We start from the raw sequence: 23049 nt of genomic DNA, 5'->3' as shown, positions 1-23049 counted from the left end.
AAAAGTAAATACATTTTTTTTCTTTTTTTTTTTATAATTAATGCATTATGTGCAAGTTAAAAATATGCAGATTTTGTGCTATCTGGTTGAAGAAATGAAAAAAATCAAATTTAACACATAGTATAACCACTAGATGGCAGACTTTTAAACAGGGTTGAGAAACACCTTATTGCTGAGAACAGTTTTCAGACATAATTACTTTTATTAGCTATTGCATTTGATACATACTTGGACATTATCAAAGACTACTCTCCGTAAGTTTTGATTTTACTTTTTTGTTTAAATGTTAAATTTCCTGGCTCAACTAATTGGGAAGCAGTATCCAAATGATCCATTGATCTCACTCTGTCTCTGTGTGTGTGTGCATGTTTTGCGCATTTTTTTGGGATTTACAAGGACACAAATTTGTATAATGACATGGGTATTACACTGGTGTTACGACGTAAACATGAAATATGAGGACATTTCATGAGTCCTCATATTTAAAATAGCTTTAAAAACATACTAAACAATGTTTAATTAAAAATGTAAAAATGCAGAATGTTTTCTGTGATTTTAGGGGTAGGTTTAGGGGTAGGGGTAGTGTTGGGGGAGAGGATGTACAGTTTGTACAGTATAAAAACCATTACGTCTATGGAATGTCCTCAATTTGATAGCAAAACAAACCTGTGTGTGTGTGTGTGAGCGAGAGAGTCTATTTTACACTCTTGATGTTTAGAGTTTAACCCTTTCATTGTTGTGTGGTTTTGCCTACAGGATGAGAAATCTCTTAGGATCTATTTAATGACAAAGTAAAGCCATACATAACAAGTTTATTTGTAGTGCACTGACAACATAGTTTTATATAATTAGTTTAATAATAAGATTAATAAAAATATTTAAAAAAAAAACTTAACATGAATACTTTTTTAGTTGCAAAATTTTGAGCTGCAAATGATAACTTCACACTCATTTGAAAGTGACCTATAACATCCTATGACATGAAATTCATCTAAATGTAAATGATCTCATGGATGTGGCTATTGTGTATTGTGGTTATGGTGGCACCAGTTCGATGCAGTAAATGTGCCTTATGCGACTTTGACATAGTCCTAGACATATATTTACCCGCGTTAAATGCATATTGCCCACCTTGCACAGTTTCTCTAAAGCCACCGAGGTGGCAGTGGCGCTGGGGCTTGGGCCCGTCATCGCTGCTTGCAGCTATATTTTAATTTTTTTTTTTTAATCTCTGACTGAATACTTCATTAATTGCAACATGTGAAACAAGCTTTTTCTGCAAAGCTGCTTTGAAACCATATGTATTGTGAAAAGCGCAATATTATCAGCATAACAATTTGTGGGGAAAAAATAATTGAAAAAGTAACATGAATTTCAAAAGGTTAAGATCAGTTTTGTCATCTTTTTGCTTTGATGATAGCAGCACTTATAGCATTTTCATTGTTCATGTTCTGATCAATGTAATGTAATGATTTTAGATGATCCAAAGATCATCTTGTACTTCAATGGAGGCAACATCTGATCATTTGTACAAAAGAGTTCATGTGATCAATGTTGTGACGTACAAAGAATTTTAAAATATTTCTTTATTTATTCCGTAATGTTTATGGTTATTGTTAGGTTTGAATTAGATTTTGAATCCCAGAATTTTATTCTGTCTATGTATTCTATATTCTGTACATGGAAATAGGGAGGATTTATATGCGTTTTTTTTTTTTTTGTGTGTGTGTGTGTGTCTTCCAGTTTAAGAGACAGGCTGCAGAAGGTGATATCTGAAAGGGACAGTCTACAAGCTCAACTGAAGAATGAGAGAGACGAGAGGGATCTTTACAAAGTGAGTGTGTGTAGTGTCTACAGATTATAAAATGTAATTAATCCATTGTACGATAGGCATTGATCCACATGGCTTGTGTGCACACTTGCAGTCTCATGTACGCAGCGCCGAGCTGGAAAACACTAAACTCAGTGCAGAGCTGCAGATGCTGAAAGCGGTGGAGCTGAACAGAGAGGTCACCATCGCACAGTACCAGGAAGAACTGCACAGACTACGCACAGAGAGAGACACACACCCCACTGATGCCGTAAGAGATGGTTATTTAAAGAATATATGCAAATACAATAAATGTATATTCATATTCACTACCGGTCAAAAGTTTGGAATAATTGAGATTACGATGAAAAACAAAATCGTTAAGATGAAAGAAGCCTCTTATGCTCACCAAAGCTGCATTTATTTGATCAGAAATACAGGAAGAAAAGCTAAATTTTCAGCAACCATTGTGTCACATGATCTTTCAGAAATCATTCTAATGTCGGGATGTGATTTTTTCCTTAAATAAATAAACTGCTAAATGTTACTTTTTTAAAAAAAAATACATTTATTTAATGCACGGATTGCTTCTGTATATGAGGAGACTTTCAACTAGTATAACAAAAAATGTTTCTATAGAGAATTACCTATTGCACCTTTAAGGTCTCCCTGCGTTTTTCTGCCAAAATAAAAGGTTTAACGTTGCAAAGAAATTAAGACAACCATAAATGTTCGTATTGTAATTTTACTGTTAATCTGTTAAAAAAAAATAAAAAATAAAAAAATAACAATAATGATAACATTTATAATTATTATTATAATTATTATAATTATTGATCAAAAGTGACAGTAAAGGCATTTATAATGTTATAAAATAACATTACAAATAAATGTGATTCTTTTGAACTTTCCATTCATCAAAGAATCCTGAAATGTGTCATGTTTTCCACAAAAATATTATGTTTTCAACATTGATAAAAACTATTAATAATCGAGTACCAATAATAATTGAGTAGTACCATCAGCATATTAGAATGATTTGTGAAGGATCATGTGACACTGAAGACTGGAGTAATGGCTGCTGAGAATTCAGCTTTGCCATCACAGGAATTTTTCATGATGTTATTATTTTACTGTATTTTGAATGAAATAAATGCAACTTTATGGTGAGCATAAGACTTTTTTAAAAAAAAAAAAACAACAACTGTATTTCAATTAGTTATTATCTTAATTATTCCACTACTACTTTTGACTGGTAGTGTAAATCATGCGTCCTCTTCCTAATGCATTTGTGTGCATCTCCAGGGTCTCAAAGAGCAGTTGCGTCAAGCTGAGGAGCAGCTCCAGGCCACACGGCAACAGGCAGCCATGTTGGGTTCTGAGTTACGCGACGCCTCCGGTGGGCGAGATCGCACCATGGCTGAGCTCTACCGTGCCCGTCAGGAGGCTGAAGACCTACGAGCCCGTTTAGCTGAGGCCCAAGAAGAATGCAGACATGCTCAGAATCAGCTGGACAGGATGAGAAGCCAGGGATCACAGGAAGTGGTAACCACAACTAACTGTCCCTTATGTTTATTTGATTGTGAAGATCTATTAATAACAATACGAAGAACTCGTGGTTTGTTTAGACACAATGTGAACTGAGAGATAACTCTCTTTCTCTCTCTTATGTTCTTGCTTTATTTTAAATTCAGGGCAGGGCTGGAGTGGGTGTGGTGTCAGAGCTGGAGGCGGAGTTACAAAAGGAGGTTGAGGAACTAAAGCTGCGTCTGAATATGGCTGCAGAGCATTACAAAGAAAAATACAGAGAGTGCCAACGTTTGCGAAGACAAGTCACCAAACTAACTCAGCAACAGGAGACGCAGCTGGGGGTGAGTAACTGCAATTTTGGCTTCACCCAGTTGTAAAGTTCAATAAAGCTTATACTCTCGGAATGATGCACTTAAGGTTCAAGTAATAGGTTAAACAATCTTACATTTTATGTTTATGTATATTAGCTGACCTTGTTTTGACCTTGTAGAGCTTGCCATCAAGTTCTGAGAGAAATCTAAAAATATTACATGTGTTTTAGGACTCTAACAGGAATGATGCCTCTACAGAGACCACACAGGAGTTACACACTCCAGATGCAGAGACGCCTCCCACAGGTATTGACATGCACAGAAATTTATCTCTAACACACATTAGCAAACTACTTCCGTTATATAACCAAACATCAGTAGAAGTTAATTTACAAAGAATATAAAATCAGTAATAAAAGCTTTGGGGTTAGTAAGATTTTTTTTTTTTTAATAATTTAATAGTTTTATTTAGGCCTGTCACAATAACTACTTTTTGTTGTGCAATATATTGTTCCAGAAGTAATTGTGATAAACGATATTATGGTCATTTTAAGACCATTTTATGTAACTGAATATATAATCATAATATAACAGCATAATAATGCAAGTAAGCCTACACACTTTCAAATGACAACAACCATTTAATTCTTTAGATCATGGAAATGAAGGATCAAAAAATATGTAATATCCTAAATAAATAACTTAAATAAATCACAAATATTTTCTAAAAAAAGTGCAAAGTAACAAGTAAAAATTGCACAAAAAGCACTATGGAGATTTTCCATTAACAGATTTTTCCCTGACCTTCTTTTCTCAGTAAAATAAGGGTGCACTATTGCTGAAAACTCAAACCCTACTTAGCAGTCAGATGTCTGTATGAACAAAGACATTTTTATTTGCACTGGAACAGTGGATTGCGGCTTTGAAATCGAGAGCATTCAAACTTGTTCTTTACAAAATGTCTGTAGTTGTCAGGAAAACGCTTCAAATAACACCTTTTTTTCACCTGTCGATGACTGCTGCGTGTAGGAACTGCAGATGACAGCATGATTGGCAAAATGTTGGTGACATTCATTATCATGTAAACATAATAGGCGAAATATTGCATCACCAAAAATTATTGAGGTCATGTACATATATTGCGCGATAAGTCGATATATTGATAATTGCGACAGGGCCTAATTTTATTCAGTAAGGCCACATTAAACTGATCAAAAGTGACCGTAAAGACATTTATAATGTAACAAAAGATTTCTATTTTAAAAAAATAAAGTCCTTTTGAACTTTCTATATATCAAGGAATCTGAAAAATTTGAAAAAATGTATCATGGTTTCAACAAAAATATTAAGCAGCACAACTATTTTCAACATTGATAATAATAAGAAATGTTTCTTGAGCACCAAATCAGCATTTAAAATGATTTCTGAAAGATCAACTGACACTGTAATGGCTGATGAAAATTCAGCTTTACTATAACAGGAATAAATTCCATAAAATATATTAAAATGGAAAACAGTCTTTTTAAATTGTAATAATATTTTACATTAACATTACTTTGTAATTATTATATATTTATTCCAATAGTTCATATTAGTGTCATTTGAAGCATGGAGATTTTTAAGGTGAGCTTTTTGTTTGCAATTAGTCTCACAAAATGTAAATTGATTTCTAATGTAGGCCAATATATCTGTTATTGTCTTCATAATATAAATAATTGATGGTTATTGGTATCATTCTAAATTTCCATAGAGGTACATTTAGACATCAAATATCTTATGTGATTGTGTCACGTCACGCAGCAGTTTCACAACATATGCTCTGTAATATTTTGACCAACCAGCATTATGCATCTTAGCATCTTATATTTGAAAGATCAACATCCTGCTGAGATCAAACCTGGAGTGCAAAAAGATGCGGAGAGATCGAGGGATGAAGGTAGACCTGGACAGGAGGAGAAGGAAGAGGAAGAGGAGGAAGATGATGATGAAGAGGAGGATGAGGAGGAGGAGGAGGAGGAGGAAGATTGCAGCGTGTCAGTAGAAGCTGAGCTTGCCTGCATGGAGGAGAAATGGAGAGAGCAGTGCACCATCAATGAAAACCTGAAGCTCCTGCTAGCCAATGAGGAGAAGCAGTTTAAAGTATGTAAACACACACACACACACACACACACACACAGAAGAACACACATGATTCAGGTCCCTTTAATCCCACTAGGCCACAGATACACACACATTCATTTGCATAAGATGTCAGCGCACACAAGTGTGCAAACACGGTTGAACTTCATCGGGTTGATTTTTAGGTCCGGTTCACTGAAGTATCACATTTCCGTCAGTCGTGTGTGAGTGCAATGGATCTCATAAAGGACAGAGCTGGCCAAGTGGAAGGGAGGTCTTAAAGGACTCTTCTTGTCTGAGTATTTAGACAAAGCTGGAGACACCATCAAAAGGAAAGTCTTTTATTTACAGCGTGTTTAAACGCGTGTACATGTTCTCACCGGATGCTTTATGACTGTTTACTGCAGAGCAGGGTAAGATCTTAGTAAAGCCATTTCAACTAAACTTCAAAACCAAACAGGCATTTACAAGATGATAACTCAGAAAGAGAGAAAGAGAACGAGATCAACAGACAGTAAGCTAGTGTTTGCTTTCTTTCTCTGTTAAATGAGAGATCTCTAGTTACAAAGACATAGTGAGGATGTTGCAGTCAGCCCATTTATCAATTTGTCTCAGTTATACACAATACTCTCAGCTCAAACTTGACGTCACAGTTAATTTAAAGGGATAGTTCACCAAAAAATTTTAATATTTTAACCACACACCCTAACCCAGCACAAGCCATGTATTTTTGTATTTTTTTATTTGTGTAAAACGCAAAAAGAGATGTTTAATATGTTGTCCAGGCTCTTTTTGCAACAACAGTGGATGTCAAAATCCAAAAATTTATATAATCTAATTTACACTACCATTCAAAAGTTTGGGGTTAGCACGTTTTAACAAAATTAAAGGGTTAGTTCACCCAAAAATGAAAATTCTGTCATAAATTACTCACCCTCATGTCGTTCCACACCCGTAAGACCTTCATTCATCTTCGGAACACAAATTAGGATATTTTTGATAAAATCCGATGGCTCAGTGAGGCCTACATTGCCAGCAAGATAATTAAAGGATTAGTCCACTTTCAAATAAAATTTTCCTGATAATTTACTCAACCCCATGTCATCCAAGATGTTCATGTCTTTCTTTCTTCAGTTGAAAAGAAATTAAGGTTTTTGATGAAAACTTTCCAGGATTATTCTCCTTATGGTGGACTTCAATGGTCTCCAAATGGTTGAAGGTCAAAATTACAGTTTCAGTGCAGCTTCAAAGGGCTTTAAACAATACCAGAAGAGGAATAAGGATCTTATCTAGCAAAATGATTGGTCATTTTCTTAAAAAAAAAAAAAAAATACAACTGTATATGCTTTATAAACACAAATGATCGCCTTGCAAGTGCTTCCGCTTTCCGTATTCTTCAAAAAGCTTACGCTGTATGTCCTACGCCTTCCCTATTCAACTTACGGAAGGAACGCGCTGCCAGTTCCGTTTTAACCGTTAGTAGAATAGGGAAAGCGTAGGACATACAGTGTAAGTTCTTTAAGGAATACGGAAAGCGGAATGGTGGAAGCACTTGCAAGGCGATCATTCACATTCAGATGCCCAGAAAGCTACTAAAGATATATTTAAAATAGTTCATGTGACTACAGTGGTTCAATCTTAATGTTATGAAGTGACGAGAATACTTTTGTGCACCAAAATAAATAAATAAATAATGACTTTATTCAACAATATCTAGTGATGGACAATTTCAAAACACTGCTTCATGAAGCTTCGAAGCTTTACAAATCTTTTGTTTCGAATCAGTGGTTCGGAGCGTGTATCAAACTGCCAAAGTCATGCCCCCCAGTGGTGAACCCCATTTCGAAACACTTTTGACGTAACAAAGCCTTTTTACGCTCCAAACCACTGATTCGAAACACATTTGCGGACACATTAAATTGGTAAAAAATGACAGCAGAGACATTTATAATGTTACAAAAAATTATATTTCAAATAAATGCTCTTCATTTGAAATTTGCTCAGTCAAGAATCCAGAAAAAAAATGTTTCCACAAATATATTAAGCAGCACAATTGTTTAACATTGATAATAATTAGAAGTGTTTTTAAGAGGCATATTAGAATGATTTCTGAAGGATCATGTGACACTGAACACTGGAGCAATGATTGCTGAAAAATTATTTTTTTCCATCACAGGAATACATTTTAAAATATATTAAAATAGAAAATAGTTATTTTAAATTGTAATATTAATTCACAATTTTACTGTTTCTGCTGTATTTTTGATCAAATAAATTGTTTAATAAAATGAAATGTTTTTCAAAAACATAAACATATCTTTACCACCCCAAACTTTTGAACTTTTAACTTTTGAGTGTGACCTCTATAATATATATATATATATATATATATATATATATATTTAAATCTTGAACCAGTCATTTCACAAGACATGGAGAATTAATCTAAATTTGTTGGTCAGAAAATGTCAGAGCCCAGAGGAACACACCAAAATTTCAAGTCCAAAATCTGAGATATACAAAATATCAGGGTTAAACTTGTATATCGATTTGTTGTCTATGTTTACGCAAGTTCTGTAATTTAAATGTGTACAAACAGAATTGCAGTCTGTTTGTTTGAGCTTCCCAACTGGGTCATAACAACATTGGCTCAAACAATGGTGAGTAATTGCTGTAAGACTTTTTGCAACTCTGTTTAGTCCCTCTAGTGGTTTAGAGATACACACTTCACTTTCAAGTGCAGCTCTAAAATATATGTCCAGATGCCACACAAAATAAATCGTATGAACTCCTTCATAGACTCAGGTGGCAGAGAAGGACAGAGAGGTGTCCGCTCTGAGGGAAAGTCTTGTGGTGGTGACCAGGGAGAAGGAGAGACTGGAAAAGGTAAGCATTTATAATATAATTTTTGTTCTTATAAACAGTTTGTTGCTATATATTTACTTGTCTTTTGTTCTTTATTTGATATTCAAAGACCCAGAAACCTGTAATATCTTCTAAAGCTGGTATCATTAGCTTGATCTGCTAAATGTTAAGAAGAATGGTTAAATATTAAATACCTTAATTTGATTCTTAGCAGGTAAGATGCTGAAATCAGGTTGAGTGTGAATGTTTGAGCCCCAAGAGTCACGGCTAAATGCCACATTCGGCTCCCTGATTACCCATCAGCACTTGTGTTAAATGTTAAATGTGTGAATAATTCCTCTAATCATGGCTTACGGATATAGGGTCAAAGGAGAGGGGAAGAAAGAAATAACAAGAAAAAGAGTAAAAAAGGAAGGAGAGTTATACTCTATGTCAGTAGTATTTAAAGTCTGGTTATTTTTAATCTGTATTACATTAGTACTCAAGATTTAAGATTTTTTTTTTTGGTTTAAATAGTCAAATGTTTCTCATTTGTAACTAAGATTATTGTAGTTTTGTTTTTTAAACATCAAGCCAAATTTGATCAAGCCTTTTGCAATTTCAGTGACAATGTAAGCAATACATAAAAGTGTTTCCTGTCAGGTATGTTGATTCATATGAGATTCATTCTACAGATCATTTTGTTGACTCTTTATTTCTCTTGCAGGAATTGCGGCAGTGTATGAACAGAGGGGAGACAGCAGCTTCAAAGGTCAGAGAGCCAGTGGTGCTGCGTTACCCCACTGCCGTATCCCCAAGACCCGCCTCCACTTCCACTGGTACCCCAACAGCCTGCTGAACTGCAGTACGGAAACCCCTATTCGGAGCAAGAGACCCGGGGTGGGTGCACCCTTCAGTCTGCTATTATTATGTTTTATTTCAAATAAAGTAATTATTTAGATCACCTGAAAATAAGGTTTAATTTGTTAACATTAGTTAACATTAACTAACAATGAACAATACTTCTACAGCATTTATTAATCTAATCACAACATTTACTAATACATTTTTAAAGGTGCTTTAAGTGATGTCACGTGTTTTTAGGCCAAAACATTTTTTGTCACATACAGCAAACATCTCCTCACTATCCGCTAGCTGCCTGTCCCCTGAACACACTGTAAAAAAACGCGGTCTCTGTAGTCGCCACAAGCTCCAAAAACGGCAATAAAAACAAACTGGTGCAGCCTGGACCACAAAACATAATAAACATGCTCCAGCCAATAACCGACAAGAATGATTTTAAATTCGCGTTCATGACTGTTTCAGGAAGCATGGAGGGGAGGAGGAGGAGGGAGGGTCTAGCTAGCCTCTGTTTTGTTTGACAACACTTCGAACGTCAACAGGAAGTTACTCCACCCAGGATCACTTAGAGCACCTTTAAAATCAAAAGTTGCATCTGTTAACATTAAAGGATTAGTTCACTTTCAAATGAAAATTAGCCCAAGCTTTACTCACCCTTAAGTCATCCTAGGTGTATATGGTTTTCTTCTTGCTGATGAACACAATCGAAGATATTTTAATAAATATCCTGACGCATCCGAGCTTTATAATGGCAGTGAACAGGGGTCATGAGTATGAGCTGAAGAAAGTGCTTCCATCCACATCCATTCATCATAGACGTACTCCACACAGCTCCAGGGGGTTAATAAAGTCCTTCTGAAGCGAAGCGATGCGTTTGTGTAAAAAAAAAAAAAAAAAAATCCATATTTAACAAGTTTTGAAGTAAAATATGTAGCTTCCGCCAGACCGCCTTCCATATTCAATGTACGAAGAAAGTGTAAAACTCTTGCAGTTCAAAAAGCTTACACTACATCCTACGCCTTCCCTATTCAACTTACGGAAAAAATGTAACTGACACCACGGCAGTTTACACTTTCTTCGTAACTTGAATATGGAAGGCAGTCTGGTGAAAGCTTGTTAAATGTGGATTTTTTTTTTTTTTTTTACACAAACACATTGCATCACTTCAGAAGGCCTTTATTAACCCCCCCGGAGCCGTGTGGAGTATGTTTATGATGGATGGAAGCACTTTCTTCAGCTCATACTTGTGAACCCTGTTCACTGCCATTATAAAGCTCTGATGCGTCAGGATATTTATTAAAATATCTTCGATTGTGTTCGTCAGAAAGAAGAAAGTCATATACACCTAGTTTTTATTTTAAAGTGAATTAATCCTTTAATGCAATTAACATGAATGAGAACATTTTTATTATCGTATTAATAAATGCTGTAAAAATGTATCGCTAATTGTTAGTTAATGTTAGTTAATGCATTAACTAATGTTAACAATTTAAACCTTATTGGAAAGTGTTGCCATAATTCTATACTAAAGTATATATTTACTTGTAAATAAAATTACATTAAGGACAAAAAATCTCTCCCAACTAATGCTGTAAACTGTATAGGGAACCCTGTCATTTGGTACATTACTATAATTAGGTTAAAATTAACAGATTTTTCTAACTGTTAATGCATTTTTTGTCACGTTAACTTTGACAGACCTAAATTCAACATGAGAAATTTACTTAATATACAATATAAGTTACAGTCTGATTTTTATTTATTTTTTTCTCTCTCTCTGCTTTTATCGGCTGATATCGATTGTTGGCCAATACATCGGTGCATCCCTAATTATTCATGCACTAGCGTTCACATGTTTGGGGTCAGTAAGATTCTGATCCTTCAGAAATCATTCTAATATGCTGATTTGGTGCTCAAGAAACATTTGATAAGAAGGACATCAATCAATGTTTGTTAATATTTTTGTGGAAATCATGATACATTTTATTCAGGATTCTTTGATTAAAGCTGCAGTAGGTAACTTTTGTAAAAATGTATTTTTTACATATTTGTTCAACCTGTCATTATGTCCTGACAGTAGAATATGAGACAGATAATCTGTGAAAAAATCAAGCTCCTCTGGCTCCTCCCAGTGGTCCTATTGCCATTTGTAGAAATACACCGCTCCCGGTAAGAACCAACCAATCAGAGTCAGGAGGAGTGTCTTAGCAGTGTCAATCAAGCTCGTGTGCGCGCTGATCACACTCCTGTCATGCACAGCCATAGTGCACAGCGTGTATATATATATGGCTATTTAACTTTTGTATCATACTAAAGCGCTGATTTTGTACGCTTGACTGAATTGTTTGCTTTATTTCTTATTGTATATTTTTATACCTTTTATAATGGCTATTATTGAACATTAAAACTGACATTTAACAAAAAGAGAAGGTTGTGTTTTATGTTAAAGCCTATTTCATTTCATTACAGTGAAGATAATCAGAGTATGCACAAATAGTATTACATTTAATATGTTTGAAATGTAAACGAAAAGAGGCAGGGTTGTTTAATATTTCATTTTGTTATAAATATAAGCAGACATTGCAGATAATTAATCACTCGTTGCCTGAGGCTATTAATATGTTTTTGTTTGTTTCTTTAAATAAAACGAAAAGAGGCAGAGTGGTTTAATAACAAATTTTGTTTTATTCTTGGCTAAAATATACATACAGAGATAACCGGAGAAGCCAGTTATTTGCGTACTGTAACATTAGTTACTGTTATATTATCTTACTAGCTATTTATTACTTATAGAAACAGTGCATATACTGTACGTCATATAGTTACCTTACATGTATTGCAAAATACGTAATGTTTTGAGGACCAAGTTTGTAGTCAAAGTATGGGAAGGCCATAGTCAATGTAAATCATATTGTTGATGTTTCTTCTGTACCAGTGAATGTGCTATAACTGTTTATCCGCCGTCATCGGTCCTGCTTGCTTACTAGCCTGCGCGTTCACGGCAGGCTCCGTTGTGATGGGGGAGGAGCTGTGGAGGGAGGGCTGTAGCGCAGCAGAGAGCAAGGGGGAGTGACCTGTGAGTTGTGCTTGTTCAAATTCTCAGGCTAAGTCAACGTTTTCTAAAAACTCCCTACTGCAGCTTTAATAAAAGTTCAAAAGAACACTATATATTTAAAATAGAAATCTTTTGTAACATGATAAATGTCTTTACTGTCAGTTTTGATCAATTTAATTCATCCTTGCTGAATACAAGTATTAATTTCTTTAAAAAAAAAAAATCTCTGACCCTAATATTTTGAATGATGGTATATGCAGTAGTTAACATTTGAAGTGGACTTTCATCAAAGTTGTTCTAAAACCTTCTTCTTAGGACAGCTTAGTTCCCTTTCGATACTTCACTCGTACTGCGTATGGGGAAAAGTCTCCCTTTTTCCCCGTCACTGAAGCCTTTTTCAATAACGCAGTGTAACTGCATCGTCATTGGTTCACTCATAGACAAGTTGTTGAACCAATGACGGCGCGGCATAGCTGCGCGACCTATGGCGAGAGAGCGCGCGAACTTTCCCGCCGAAATGGGCGGGGTAAAGGGCTATATAAGCAGGCGTTTCGCCATAGGATTTCAGTCCTTTCTCCTTCAGCGACGACAACGCATCTCCTCGCTGATCTCCGCCTGAAGCCTGAGGAAGCTCGCCGCCTTCGAGAAGCTCCCGCCGCCGTCTGAAGAGGCCCCGCAGCGGACCCAGCTGAACTCGCCGGTCGGAGACAGCGCCGGCGCCCTCGCTGACTGCCGCCCCGAGCGCCGTCCTCGAGACGCCCGCCTCCCGCTCCCGCTTCCGGCCGCCTTCTCAGCGTGTCTCCTGCCGCCATCCGGTGCGCCCCTCGAGAGCTTTCCCGCGGCTTATTGCCGCTCTAAAAGAGCGTTTCCTCAGCGGTTCTACCGCTCTAAAAGAGCTTCCGCGGCCCTCGCCGCTCTAAAAAGAGCCCCCCAATCGCCGTTATAACGGCGGCGGCGTTGCTGCAAATGCCGCGCCACTCTTGTGGCACGTGCAGAGCCCCTCTGCACGATGATGACGGACACAGCGAGTGTGTCGCGTGCCTGGGCAAGTCCCACGCCGACGGCGCGCTCGCTGGAGCCTCATGCCCGCACTGCGAGAGCATGAGCCTCGGTTCTCTGCGCTCGCGGGTCGCCTTCTTCACTGAAGGCGATCTCGCCGCTCGCGCCCTCCCGTCTCCTTCCTCCCGCGAGCCGGCCAGGAAGAGACAGCGGGGTAGAGCGACTCAGCGCCCGGAGTTGTGCGAGCTCACGTCGGCCCAGCCCCCGCGTGCCTCGCCTTCTCCCCCGAGAGAACATTCTCCCGTCATGTTCTCCCGACCAGAGCAGCGTCCCTCTGCAGATGCGAGCGACCTCGTCTCGTTTGGAGGATCTGACGAAGAGCCGGATGACTCCATGTCTCTTGCGGCTTCTGAAGCGGAAGGATGGGCTGGCGAGCCGGACGACCCTGCTCCCCTGCCTCCTCTGGAGCCCATTGATCACGGCCAGGGTATGGATGCCGAGCTCTTCCGCATCCTATCCAGAGCAGTGGAAGAGCTAGACCTCGACTGGGCCCCTCCGGAGGAGCCATCGCGTAGCCGCCTGGATGAGTGGTTCCTGCCAGGCCGCCGCCAAGCCCCTCGCCAGCGTTCCGCTCCATTTTTTCCCAAGGTGCACGAGGAGCTTACGAAGTCGTGGCGCGCTCCGTACTCCGCCCGCCTCCACACAACACACCGTTCTGCCCTCACTGCTGTCGACGGCGCAGAAGAGAAGGGCTATGAGCATTTGCCGCCCCTGGATGAAGCGGTGGCAGCTCACCTCTGTCCTCCCGCGGCTGTGGGATGGAAGACCAAAAGAGCCCTGCCTTCCAAGCCCTGCAGAACCACCTCTACTCTGGCCGGAAGAGCCTACACATCTGCGGGCCAAGCTGCTTCGGCGCTTCACACCATGGCGATCTTCCAGGTGTTCCAGGCCAAACTCCTCCGCTCTTTGGACGAGTCCGGCATTGATGCACCTGCCTTCAAGGATCTCCGCAGCGCCACCGATCTAGCCCTGCGGGCCACGAAGGCCACTGCCCAGGCCATCGGTCGTTCCATGGCCAGCCTGGTTGTGCTTGAGCGCCATCTTTGGCTCAACCTCACGGAAATCAGGGACCTGGATAAGACGGCCTTTCTGGACGCCCCGGTCTCCCCTTCCGGTCTTTTTGGGCCAGCGGTGGATGGTTTCACCGAGCGCTTCACAGCGGCGCAGAAGTCGTCTCAGGCCATGAGACACTTTCTGCCCAAGCGCTCCAGCTCTGCGTCTGCTCCTAGCCGCCCCAGGACTACGCCGGCTCAGCAGACCAAACCTGCCCCATCCACCTCTCAAGCAGCGCCGCCTAAGGAGCATCGTCAGCGCCCTCGCCCTGCTAAGCGCCAATCCTCCTTCCCGAGACGCCAGGGACCCCGGCCCAAGATTGTGCTGGACCCGGTGACTCCGAAGACGTCCTGATCCAGCAGGAAGGAAGAGGGTTGGGGAATGTCCCGTTGCGACCGGACCACCCCAAAAGCTCCCTCGTGCAGTCTCCCCTCCGCCTCGTTTAATTCCGGGCGTGGGAGAAATGCTCTGTGTTGTAGCTGGGCCCACACGTTGCGCCCAAACAAAACGCCGTTTTCACGGCGAACACTATTTTACTTCCTCTAAAAGAGAGCAAATTTCCTCTTCCACCTCCTTCGGTGTACGGCCCCCTACCCGGCGGCCTGTCATCCGACATCATTCAACCCCTTGTCACTCGGGCCGAGGCCTGGCAGGCCATCCCCGACGTGTCAAGCTGGATCCTCGGGATCATAAAGCAGGGCTACTCGCTCCAGTTTGCACGACGGCCCCCTCGCTTCGGAGGGGTGCTTCAAACCTTGGTGAACCCGGACGACGCTCCCGTCCTCCGGGCCGAGGTCATGACCTTACTGAAGAAAGGGGCTATAGAAATAGTTCCCCCTTCAGAGAGCGAGTCAGGCTTTTACAGCCGTTACTTTCTGGTCCCCAAAAAGGATGGCGGCCTCAGGCCCATCCTAGATCTCAGACTTTTGAATCGCTCCCTCATGAGACGGAAATTCAAAATGCTGACGCTGAAGCAGATCCTCGCACAAATTTGTCACGAGGACTGGTTCTGCTCGCTGGATCTGAAAGATGCATATTTTCACATCCAGATAGCCCCCCTTCACAGACGATTCTTGAGATTCGCGTTCGAGGGGGTGGCATACCAATATACAGTCCTGCCCTTCGGGCTGTCCCTGGCTCCTCGCACTTTTACCAAGTGCATGAACGCAGCGCTTTCCCCTCTGAGACAGATGGGAATCCGGGTTCTGAATTACCTCGACGATTGGCTCATTTTGGCCCATTCGCGAGTCGAGCTGGAACACCACAGATCCGTGCTCCTCAGCCATCTCCAATGCCTGGGTCTCAGGGTCAATCTAGCCAAGAGCTCACTGCTCCCCAGCCAGCACATTTCGTTTCTGGGGGCAGTTTTCGACTCAGTCCGCATGACGGCAGTAGTCTCGCCAGAGCGCGCCCTGGCGATTCAGCAGCTCGCGGTTTCCGTCAGGAACAAAGCCTATCTTCCTCTGAAGCTCTTCCAGAGGCTCTTAGGGCTGATGGCTTCCGCCTCCCCAGTTCTGCAGCTTGGCCTTCTTCGGATGCGGCCGCTACAGTTCTGGCTGAAATCCCGGGTCCCCCCACATGCCTGGCGGCACGGCCGCTTATGTCTCAAGGTCAATCGGGCCTGTCTTTTAGCCCTGAAACCTTGGATGAACCCTGCTTGGTTCAGTCTTGGGGTACCTCTACAGGCGGTGTCACGAAGGACGGTGCTCTCGACGGACGCATCCAACTCAGGTTGGGGGGCTCTGTGCGAGGGCAGACCGGCCTTCGGTTCGTGGTCCCACGAAGAGAGCCATCTCCATATCAACTGCCTCGAAATGTTGGCAGTGATGAAAGCCCTGCAAGCGTTTCAGGTTCACTTGACGGGACGCCACGTCTTAGTCCAATCGGACAGCATGACCGTGGTGTCATACATAAATCACCAGGGCGGTCTTTCGTCCAGCCGTCTATGCGCTCTGGCGAAACGTCTTCTGGAGTGGGCAATACCAAGGCTTCGGTCGCTCAGGGCGACTCATATACCTGGCAAAACCAACCTGGGTGCAGACATGCTATCACGGAGCAACGTCCCCTCAGACGAGTGGATGCTCCATCCCCAGATGGTTTTCAAGATTTGGGAGCTCTTCGGGAGAGCAGAGGTAGACCTCTTCGCCTCAGAAGACAACTCTCATTGCCCAACATATTTCTCAAAGGAAGTCGATGCGCTGGCCCACACCTGGCCCAGCACACTCCTTTACGCATTTCCCCCGATCGCACTGATCCCGCAGGTCATCAGGCCAGTCAGGGAAGACAGACACAGAGTCCTTCTAGTGGCCCCGCTCTGGAGGAGCCAGACTTGGTCCTCAGAGCTGTTCAGGCTCTCCACGAAAGCCCCGTGGCCCATTCCCCTGAGACGGGACCTCCTCTCTCAGGCGAACAGAACAATCTGGCACCCCCAGCCAGAGCTCTGGGCTCTACACCTCTGGTCCCTCGATGGGAGCCGACTGACCTTCCCAGGGACGTACTAGAGGCCATATCTCAGGCGAGAGCCCCGTCCACGAGACGCCTCTACGCCCAGAAATGGTCGGTCTTTGTTGATTGGTGTTCCACACGCAACATAGACCCCGTGGAGTGTGACGTATCACCGATACTGTCCTTCCTCCAAGAGCGTTTGGATCTGGGGCGCGCCCCTTCAACGCTCAAAGTATACGTAGCAGCCATCTCAGCGTTTCATGCTCCTATCGCTGGCCAGTCAGTGGGTCGGAACAACCTTGTGGTTCGTTTCTTAAGGGGTTCGAGGCGATTAAATCCTCCTCGTCCCCTTACTGTTCCCACTTGGGACCTTTCTTTGGTCCTTAGGGCTCTCAAAGGAAACCCCTTCGAGCCGCTGAGTTCAGCTGACCTCAGGCCTTTAACCCTGAAAACCGCTCTGCTACTTGCACTAGCATCGGTCAAGCGTGTTGGCGATTTGCAGGCCCTCTCTGTGAGCCCTACGTGCCTCGAATTTGGGCCTAATGACTCTAAGGTCGTGCTGAAACCTAGGCATGGCTACGTCCCCAAGGTGCTCTCTACTCCGTTTAGAGCTCAGGTCATTTCGCTCTCTGCTCTTCCTCCCTCCGCGGATGAACAGGAGCTGAAGTTACTCTGCCCTGTCAGGGCATTGAGGACCTATGTAGAGCGATCACAGCCTTTCAGGCAATCAGATCAGCTCTTTGTCTGTTTTGGTGGCCGCACCAAAGGGTCTTCGGTCTCAAAGCAACGTCTCTCGCGTTGGATAGTCGACGCGATTAATCTCTGTTACTCCTCCCTGGACATTCAATGCCCCTTAGGAGTTAGGGCCCATTCCACTAGAGGAATGGCTTCCTCCTGGGCCTGGTCTAATGGAGTTTCCATTAAAGACATCTGTGAGGCGGCCGGCTGGTCCTCGCCGTCCACTTTTGTCAGATTTTATCATCTGGACGTTCCGGCCTTACAAGCCCGGGTCCTCTCGGTGTAACCAAGCGGCCTCTTCGAGTTCCGCCTCTCGCCGATCAGGAGTCATCTCCTCTTGTAGTGTAACAAGGGTTTACGACGGCTTTGCCTTCTTACTTGCTCTCTTGGTCCCCTCTCGGTGTCCAAAACAAGTTATGTCGTTCCCTGCCGTGGCACGGCGCGGTTGAATTCGTTCCCCATACGCAGTACGAGTGAAGTATCGAAAGGGAACGTACTCGGTTACTAACGTAACCTCGGTTCCCTGAGATACGGAATGAGTACTGCGTTACTTGCCGTGCCACGAGGCTGCGGCTTCAGTGTCGTCGCTTCAGTCGATTGGCCTGAAATCCTATGGCGAAACGCCTGCTTATATAGCCCTTTACCCCGCCCATTTCGGCGGGAAAGTTCGCGCGCTCTCTCGCCATAGGTCGCGCAGCTATGCCGCGCCGTCATTGGTTCAACAACTTGTCTATGAGTGAACCAATGACGATGCAGTTACACTGCGTTATTGAAAAAGGCTTCAGTGACGGGGAAAAAGGGAGACTTTTCCCCATACGCAGTACTCGTTCCGTATCTCAGGGAACCGAGGTTACGTTAGTAACCGAGTACGTTCTTAGGACAACTTAACTTTTTTGATCCACTTCAAATGTTGACTACTATATAAAGGAGTGTAGTATATTTGTTTCTGGTATCGGAAGTATATTATCAGAAGATTTCAGTGGTATTAGTATCTAACAACTGAATTTTTTGTAATGTGACAATCCTGTTCAAAACCTGCTGAATGCTTGTTCCTCAGATGGAGCAGATGGGGCATTATCCCCAGAACAAACCTGCCGCCCCCCTCCCTTGGCTCCACCACCGTGGGGCGGTCCTGTGGTCTGCAGTCAGCCATCACGCAGTCTCAGCCCCCCTGATGGCCTGGAGAATCCCCCTGAAGAGCGGCCTAATGTAAGGACACATACACAGATGACTGGAGCAGTGGAAATATTTAGAAAGCACCATAACAGCTTGTACATTATTTTGGCAGCTACATAGGTGTACAATAGATATGATCTTAATGTAACTTCAGACTGCTAGTGCTTGTAGTAGCGCTTGATGGGTAGAGTGCGTTTTAATCTGGACAGTGTTATTTTTAAAGCTGTTGCTTATCTGCAATACATTGTTAACACACATCCTGTCAGATGTTAGAATGATATTTAGCAGATGTTTTTACAATGTTAAAGATTTAGATCAGTGATTCCCTTTTTTTTGTTACAGCCCCAATGATAACGCTCAATTGCTGATATTATACAGCAAGAATCCTCAATTTTTTATTTTTTTGAAGGTTTTTACCATTTGACTTAAAAAATTGCTTTAATTAATATTTAAATAATTTCACAAGACATTTGCATGTTTATGGTTTACTGACGTTGGTCAATGGTCATATGATGTAGATGAACAAATAAAATATTCTTTTTTTTTTAGTGTTTCATTTTGATTGTTTTTAAATTTTTCATTTTATTTGTATTATTTATTAAAAAATTATCATTTTAAAATGTAAACTAAAATTTCAATATGATTAAAGGTGTAAATCACAATACGATACAACATTGATTCTCTTAACCAGGTGGAACGGTTCAGATTACTCGCGGTTCGGTTTTTATCTTGGTTTTAGGGTCACGGTTTTGGTACGGTTCGGTATGCGCTATGTTCCGTAAAACATAGGACAGTTGTCAAATAAAAATGAAGAAAACAAGAAACAGCTCAAATAAATACATGAGAGCTAAGATACAAATAAAATAAACAATGCTTTACAGGTTTTTCAGATATCTTAACAATAGTTTTCAGGTACAGAAATTGAATAAAGTAATCAAATATAAAATAACACTGCATATAAACTTCTTTGAATAAATTAAATAAAGATTAAACATTACTGACATTACAAAAGCTATTCAGTCAAGAGTAGTGAGTGATTTCAGGAATTAGACTGCTTGTCCCCTTAAGATATAATTCAAAGATCCAGTACACTGATACTGATACACATGCGTTGTTGTCTAGTTTTTCCTCTTAAGACATAACCTACCATGTTTATTTGAATATTCGCTAAAGATGGGCATGTTGACATAATTTTTGTGTGAATTTGTCCGTTCATGAACAAGACTTGAAAGAGAATTTGCGCAAGAGTATTTGCGCGCGAGTTCTCTTTTGCATCTTAGGGTTTAGTGTTTGAATTGGCAAGATTTAAATTAGTTTAGTTTAAACACAGATAGCAACGTGAGCTGTTCATGTCTCACCTATTAACACCCGGGTGATGACGGCGTAAATGACTGGTCATAGAGCTTTCGGCACGTCAATGAACATTTGTTTACAGTGACTGTTTTGTCCAGGTTCTTTTGATCATCGCTGTTGTAACGTATTGGGAAACCAGAATGTGTATCCATCGAAAGAAACATACATTAGCCGAATCCATCTGTCTGTTTTACACGTTGTAACCATATTATAGATGCGTTGTCAGGTTTCGGGATGAACCGCGGTGCAAGCGCGTGCCGAACCGTGGGTCGAGAACCGAACGGTTCGATTTTTTACCGAGAACTGTTCCACCTTTCAGCGCTACATTATTTGCCGATACCTCAAAACACGTCACAGTATGATTCGATTAGATTCAGAGGTATATAACGATCGATATATCAATATTATGTGCCTATTTTACACAACTAGTGAGATTTTAGGACCAGAATGCACACTTTGACAGAAATATGCTATAACAGTTGACAGATATTGCTTGCTTGGCTGCAACATGAGTCAAAATAAAGGTGCATCTTAAAAATATATTGATTTTTAAGATGTTGCACCGATACATTCTAGCGTTAGTCATTTGATCGATTCATATCAATTGAAGCTTTTTGTAAACTTCAAAGCTAATAACTGGGTGTTATTGTGTCAGTCTTTAAAGGTGCCCTAGAATTAAAAATTTAATTTATCTTGGCATAGTTAAATAACAAGAGTTCAGTACATGGAAATGAAATATGTTGAGTTTCAAACTCCATTGTTTCCTCCTTTTTATATAAATCTCATTTGTTTAAAAGACCTCCGACGAACAGGCGAATCTCAACATAACACCGACTGTTACGTAACAGTCAGGATAATATGTACACCATCGTTTCTTACTGTATTCACGGAGACAAGACTGTCATTATTTTCAATTTTTAAACACTTACAGTCTGTATAATTCATAAACACAACTTCATTCTTTATAAATCTCTCCAACAGTGTGTAATGTTAGCTTTAGCCACGGAGCACCATCAAACTCATTCAGAATCAAATGTAAACATCCAAATTAATACTGTACTTACGCGATTAGACATGTTGCATGACGAACACTTTGTAAAGATCCATTTTGAGGGTTATATTAGCTGTGTGAGCAAGCGCCTTTAAAGTGAGCATTTAAAGGGGCCGCAGCCTAAATCGGCTCATATTTAATGATGCTCCAAAATAGGCAGTTAAAAAAATTAATTTAAAAAAATCTATGGGGTATTTTGAGCTGAAGCTTCACAGACACATTCAGGGGACATCTTAGACTTATATTACATCTAAAAAGATGTTCTACGGCACCTTTAAATTGATACATGGCCATTATTTTTGTCACACTTCAACAACCTTCTCTACTTCTTTCTTTCTCAGTATTCCTTTCTGTTTTCAACCCTTCCTCTTGACTTGCACCTTGCCGTCCTTCGATTCAAACTCTTTCCCTTTCTTTTTTTTTCCATCTTCTCTTCCTCACTGCCCTCTGCATTCCCCGCACCCTCAGACCTCAGTTCATAGGTGAATACAGAGGTGGTTAATTTGCATGAAACGGCAATTAAGGCTTTTCTCTTTTGAGCTCGTTAGTGGATTAGAGTGACGAGGGTAGAGGCTCGTTAGAGAGAGATGTTGACGAGGGCTATGCTAATTGGCTGGGGGTGCCGGCCTGTGATATTTGAGGGTGCAGATCGGCACTGACCCCTTTCTCCTCCTTTCTCGTTTGCTGCGTTAAAAGCCCATTAACCTTTGCAGGAAGCCGGCTGTGTGCAGACAGGCGTGGCTTTTCGTCGAAAGTGTGGGTGTGTGTGTCTGTGTGAGATCCTAGCTGTTATGTCTCAATAGAGAGGCGACAGCTAGCTAAATGTGTCCGCTGAAGAACATAGTATTGTTATGTCTCAGTCAAGAAGAAATGATTTCATTTGGGTTTTTATGTCTGTCTTAGGGAGGTGATGGTGAGGCCCCTGCAGTCTGTGATCATCAGAGTCTGGAATCTAATGAGAGCCACACAAGCTTCTGCTTTGACACCAGGTAAATGTTTAGTACAACATGCTACCATACCACTCATATTATGTTTGTAGTATGTATACTGTACTTCATTTGTATGCATAGAATACCTAGAAGTGCTATGGACTCTAGGAAAGTGCCACAGAAATCTGTGGTATACAACAAAGCATACTATGTGCACTACTGTATCCCGCAATACAATGAAATGCTATGGACTTGGCTTTCCATTTCCAAAGTGACAAATGACTAGTAATATCAGTTTTTATTTTATTTTGAAACATAATATTTTATTAAACTAAAATTGTGCTTTAAAATAAGAACAGAAAGCTTTAGGTCAGGGCTGGGCAACTCTGGCCCTTGAGATCCACTTTCCTACAGAGTTTAGCTCCAATCCTGATCAAATTCACCTGCTTGTAGCTTTCTAGCTACATCCTGAAGACCTTAAAGGTTTAGTTCACACAAAAATGAAAATTCTGTCATCATTTACTCACCCTTATGTTGTTCCAAACCCGTAAGTTTTTTTGATTAAAAACAGAGAGATTTCCGTCCCTCCATTGACAGTCTACGCAATTACCACTTTGACTCTTCAAAGAGTTCATGTGGAAAAAAAGCTTAAATTCAATCTGTTCAACATATAAAGCAATCATGTCTCTTCAGAAAATTTGGGCTAAACCGCTCAA

General features: G+C 41.2%; 1 protein-coding gene across 1 annotated transcript in view; it reads left to right on the top strand.

Moving 5' to 3' along the window:
- tax1bp1a (Tax1 (human T-cell leukemia virus type I) binding protein 1a) overlaps positions 1-23049 on the top strand; it is a 44696-nt gene that overhangs the window by 18280 nt on the left and 3367 nt on the right. Inside the window, 11 exon segments of the mRNA XM_048202255.1 lie at positions 1744-1834; positions 1926-2081; positions 3116-3355; positions 3505-3681; positions 3882-3957; positions 5525-5790; positions 8569-8655; positions 9341-9412; positions 9414-9513; positions 18882-19033; positions 22308-22393. Of these exon segments, the coding sequence (XP_048058212.1) occupies positions 1744-1834; positions 1926-2081; positions 3116-3355; positions 3505-3681; positions 3882-3957; positions 5525-5790; positions 8569-8655; positions 9341-9412; positions 9414-9513; positions 18882-19033; positions 22308-22393 (1503 nt within the window).

Source organism: Megalobrama amblycephala, linkage group LG9, assembly GCF_018812025.1.
Source record: "Megalobrama amblycephala isolate DHTTF-2021 linkage group LG9, ASM1881202v1, whole genome shotgun sequence".
Lineage (NCBI taxonomy): Eukaryota > Metazoa > Chordata > Actinopteri > Cypriniformes > Xenocyprididae > Megalobrama > Megalobrama amblycephala.
This window is presented reverse-complemented; position numbering and strand designations above follow the sequence as displayed.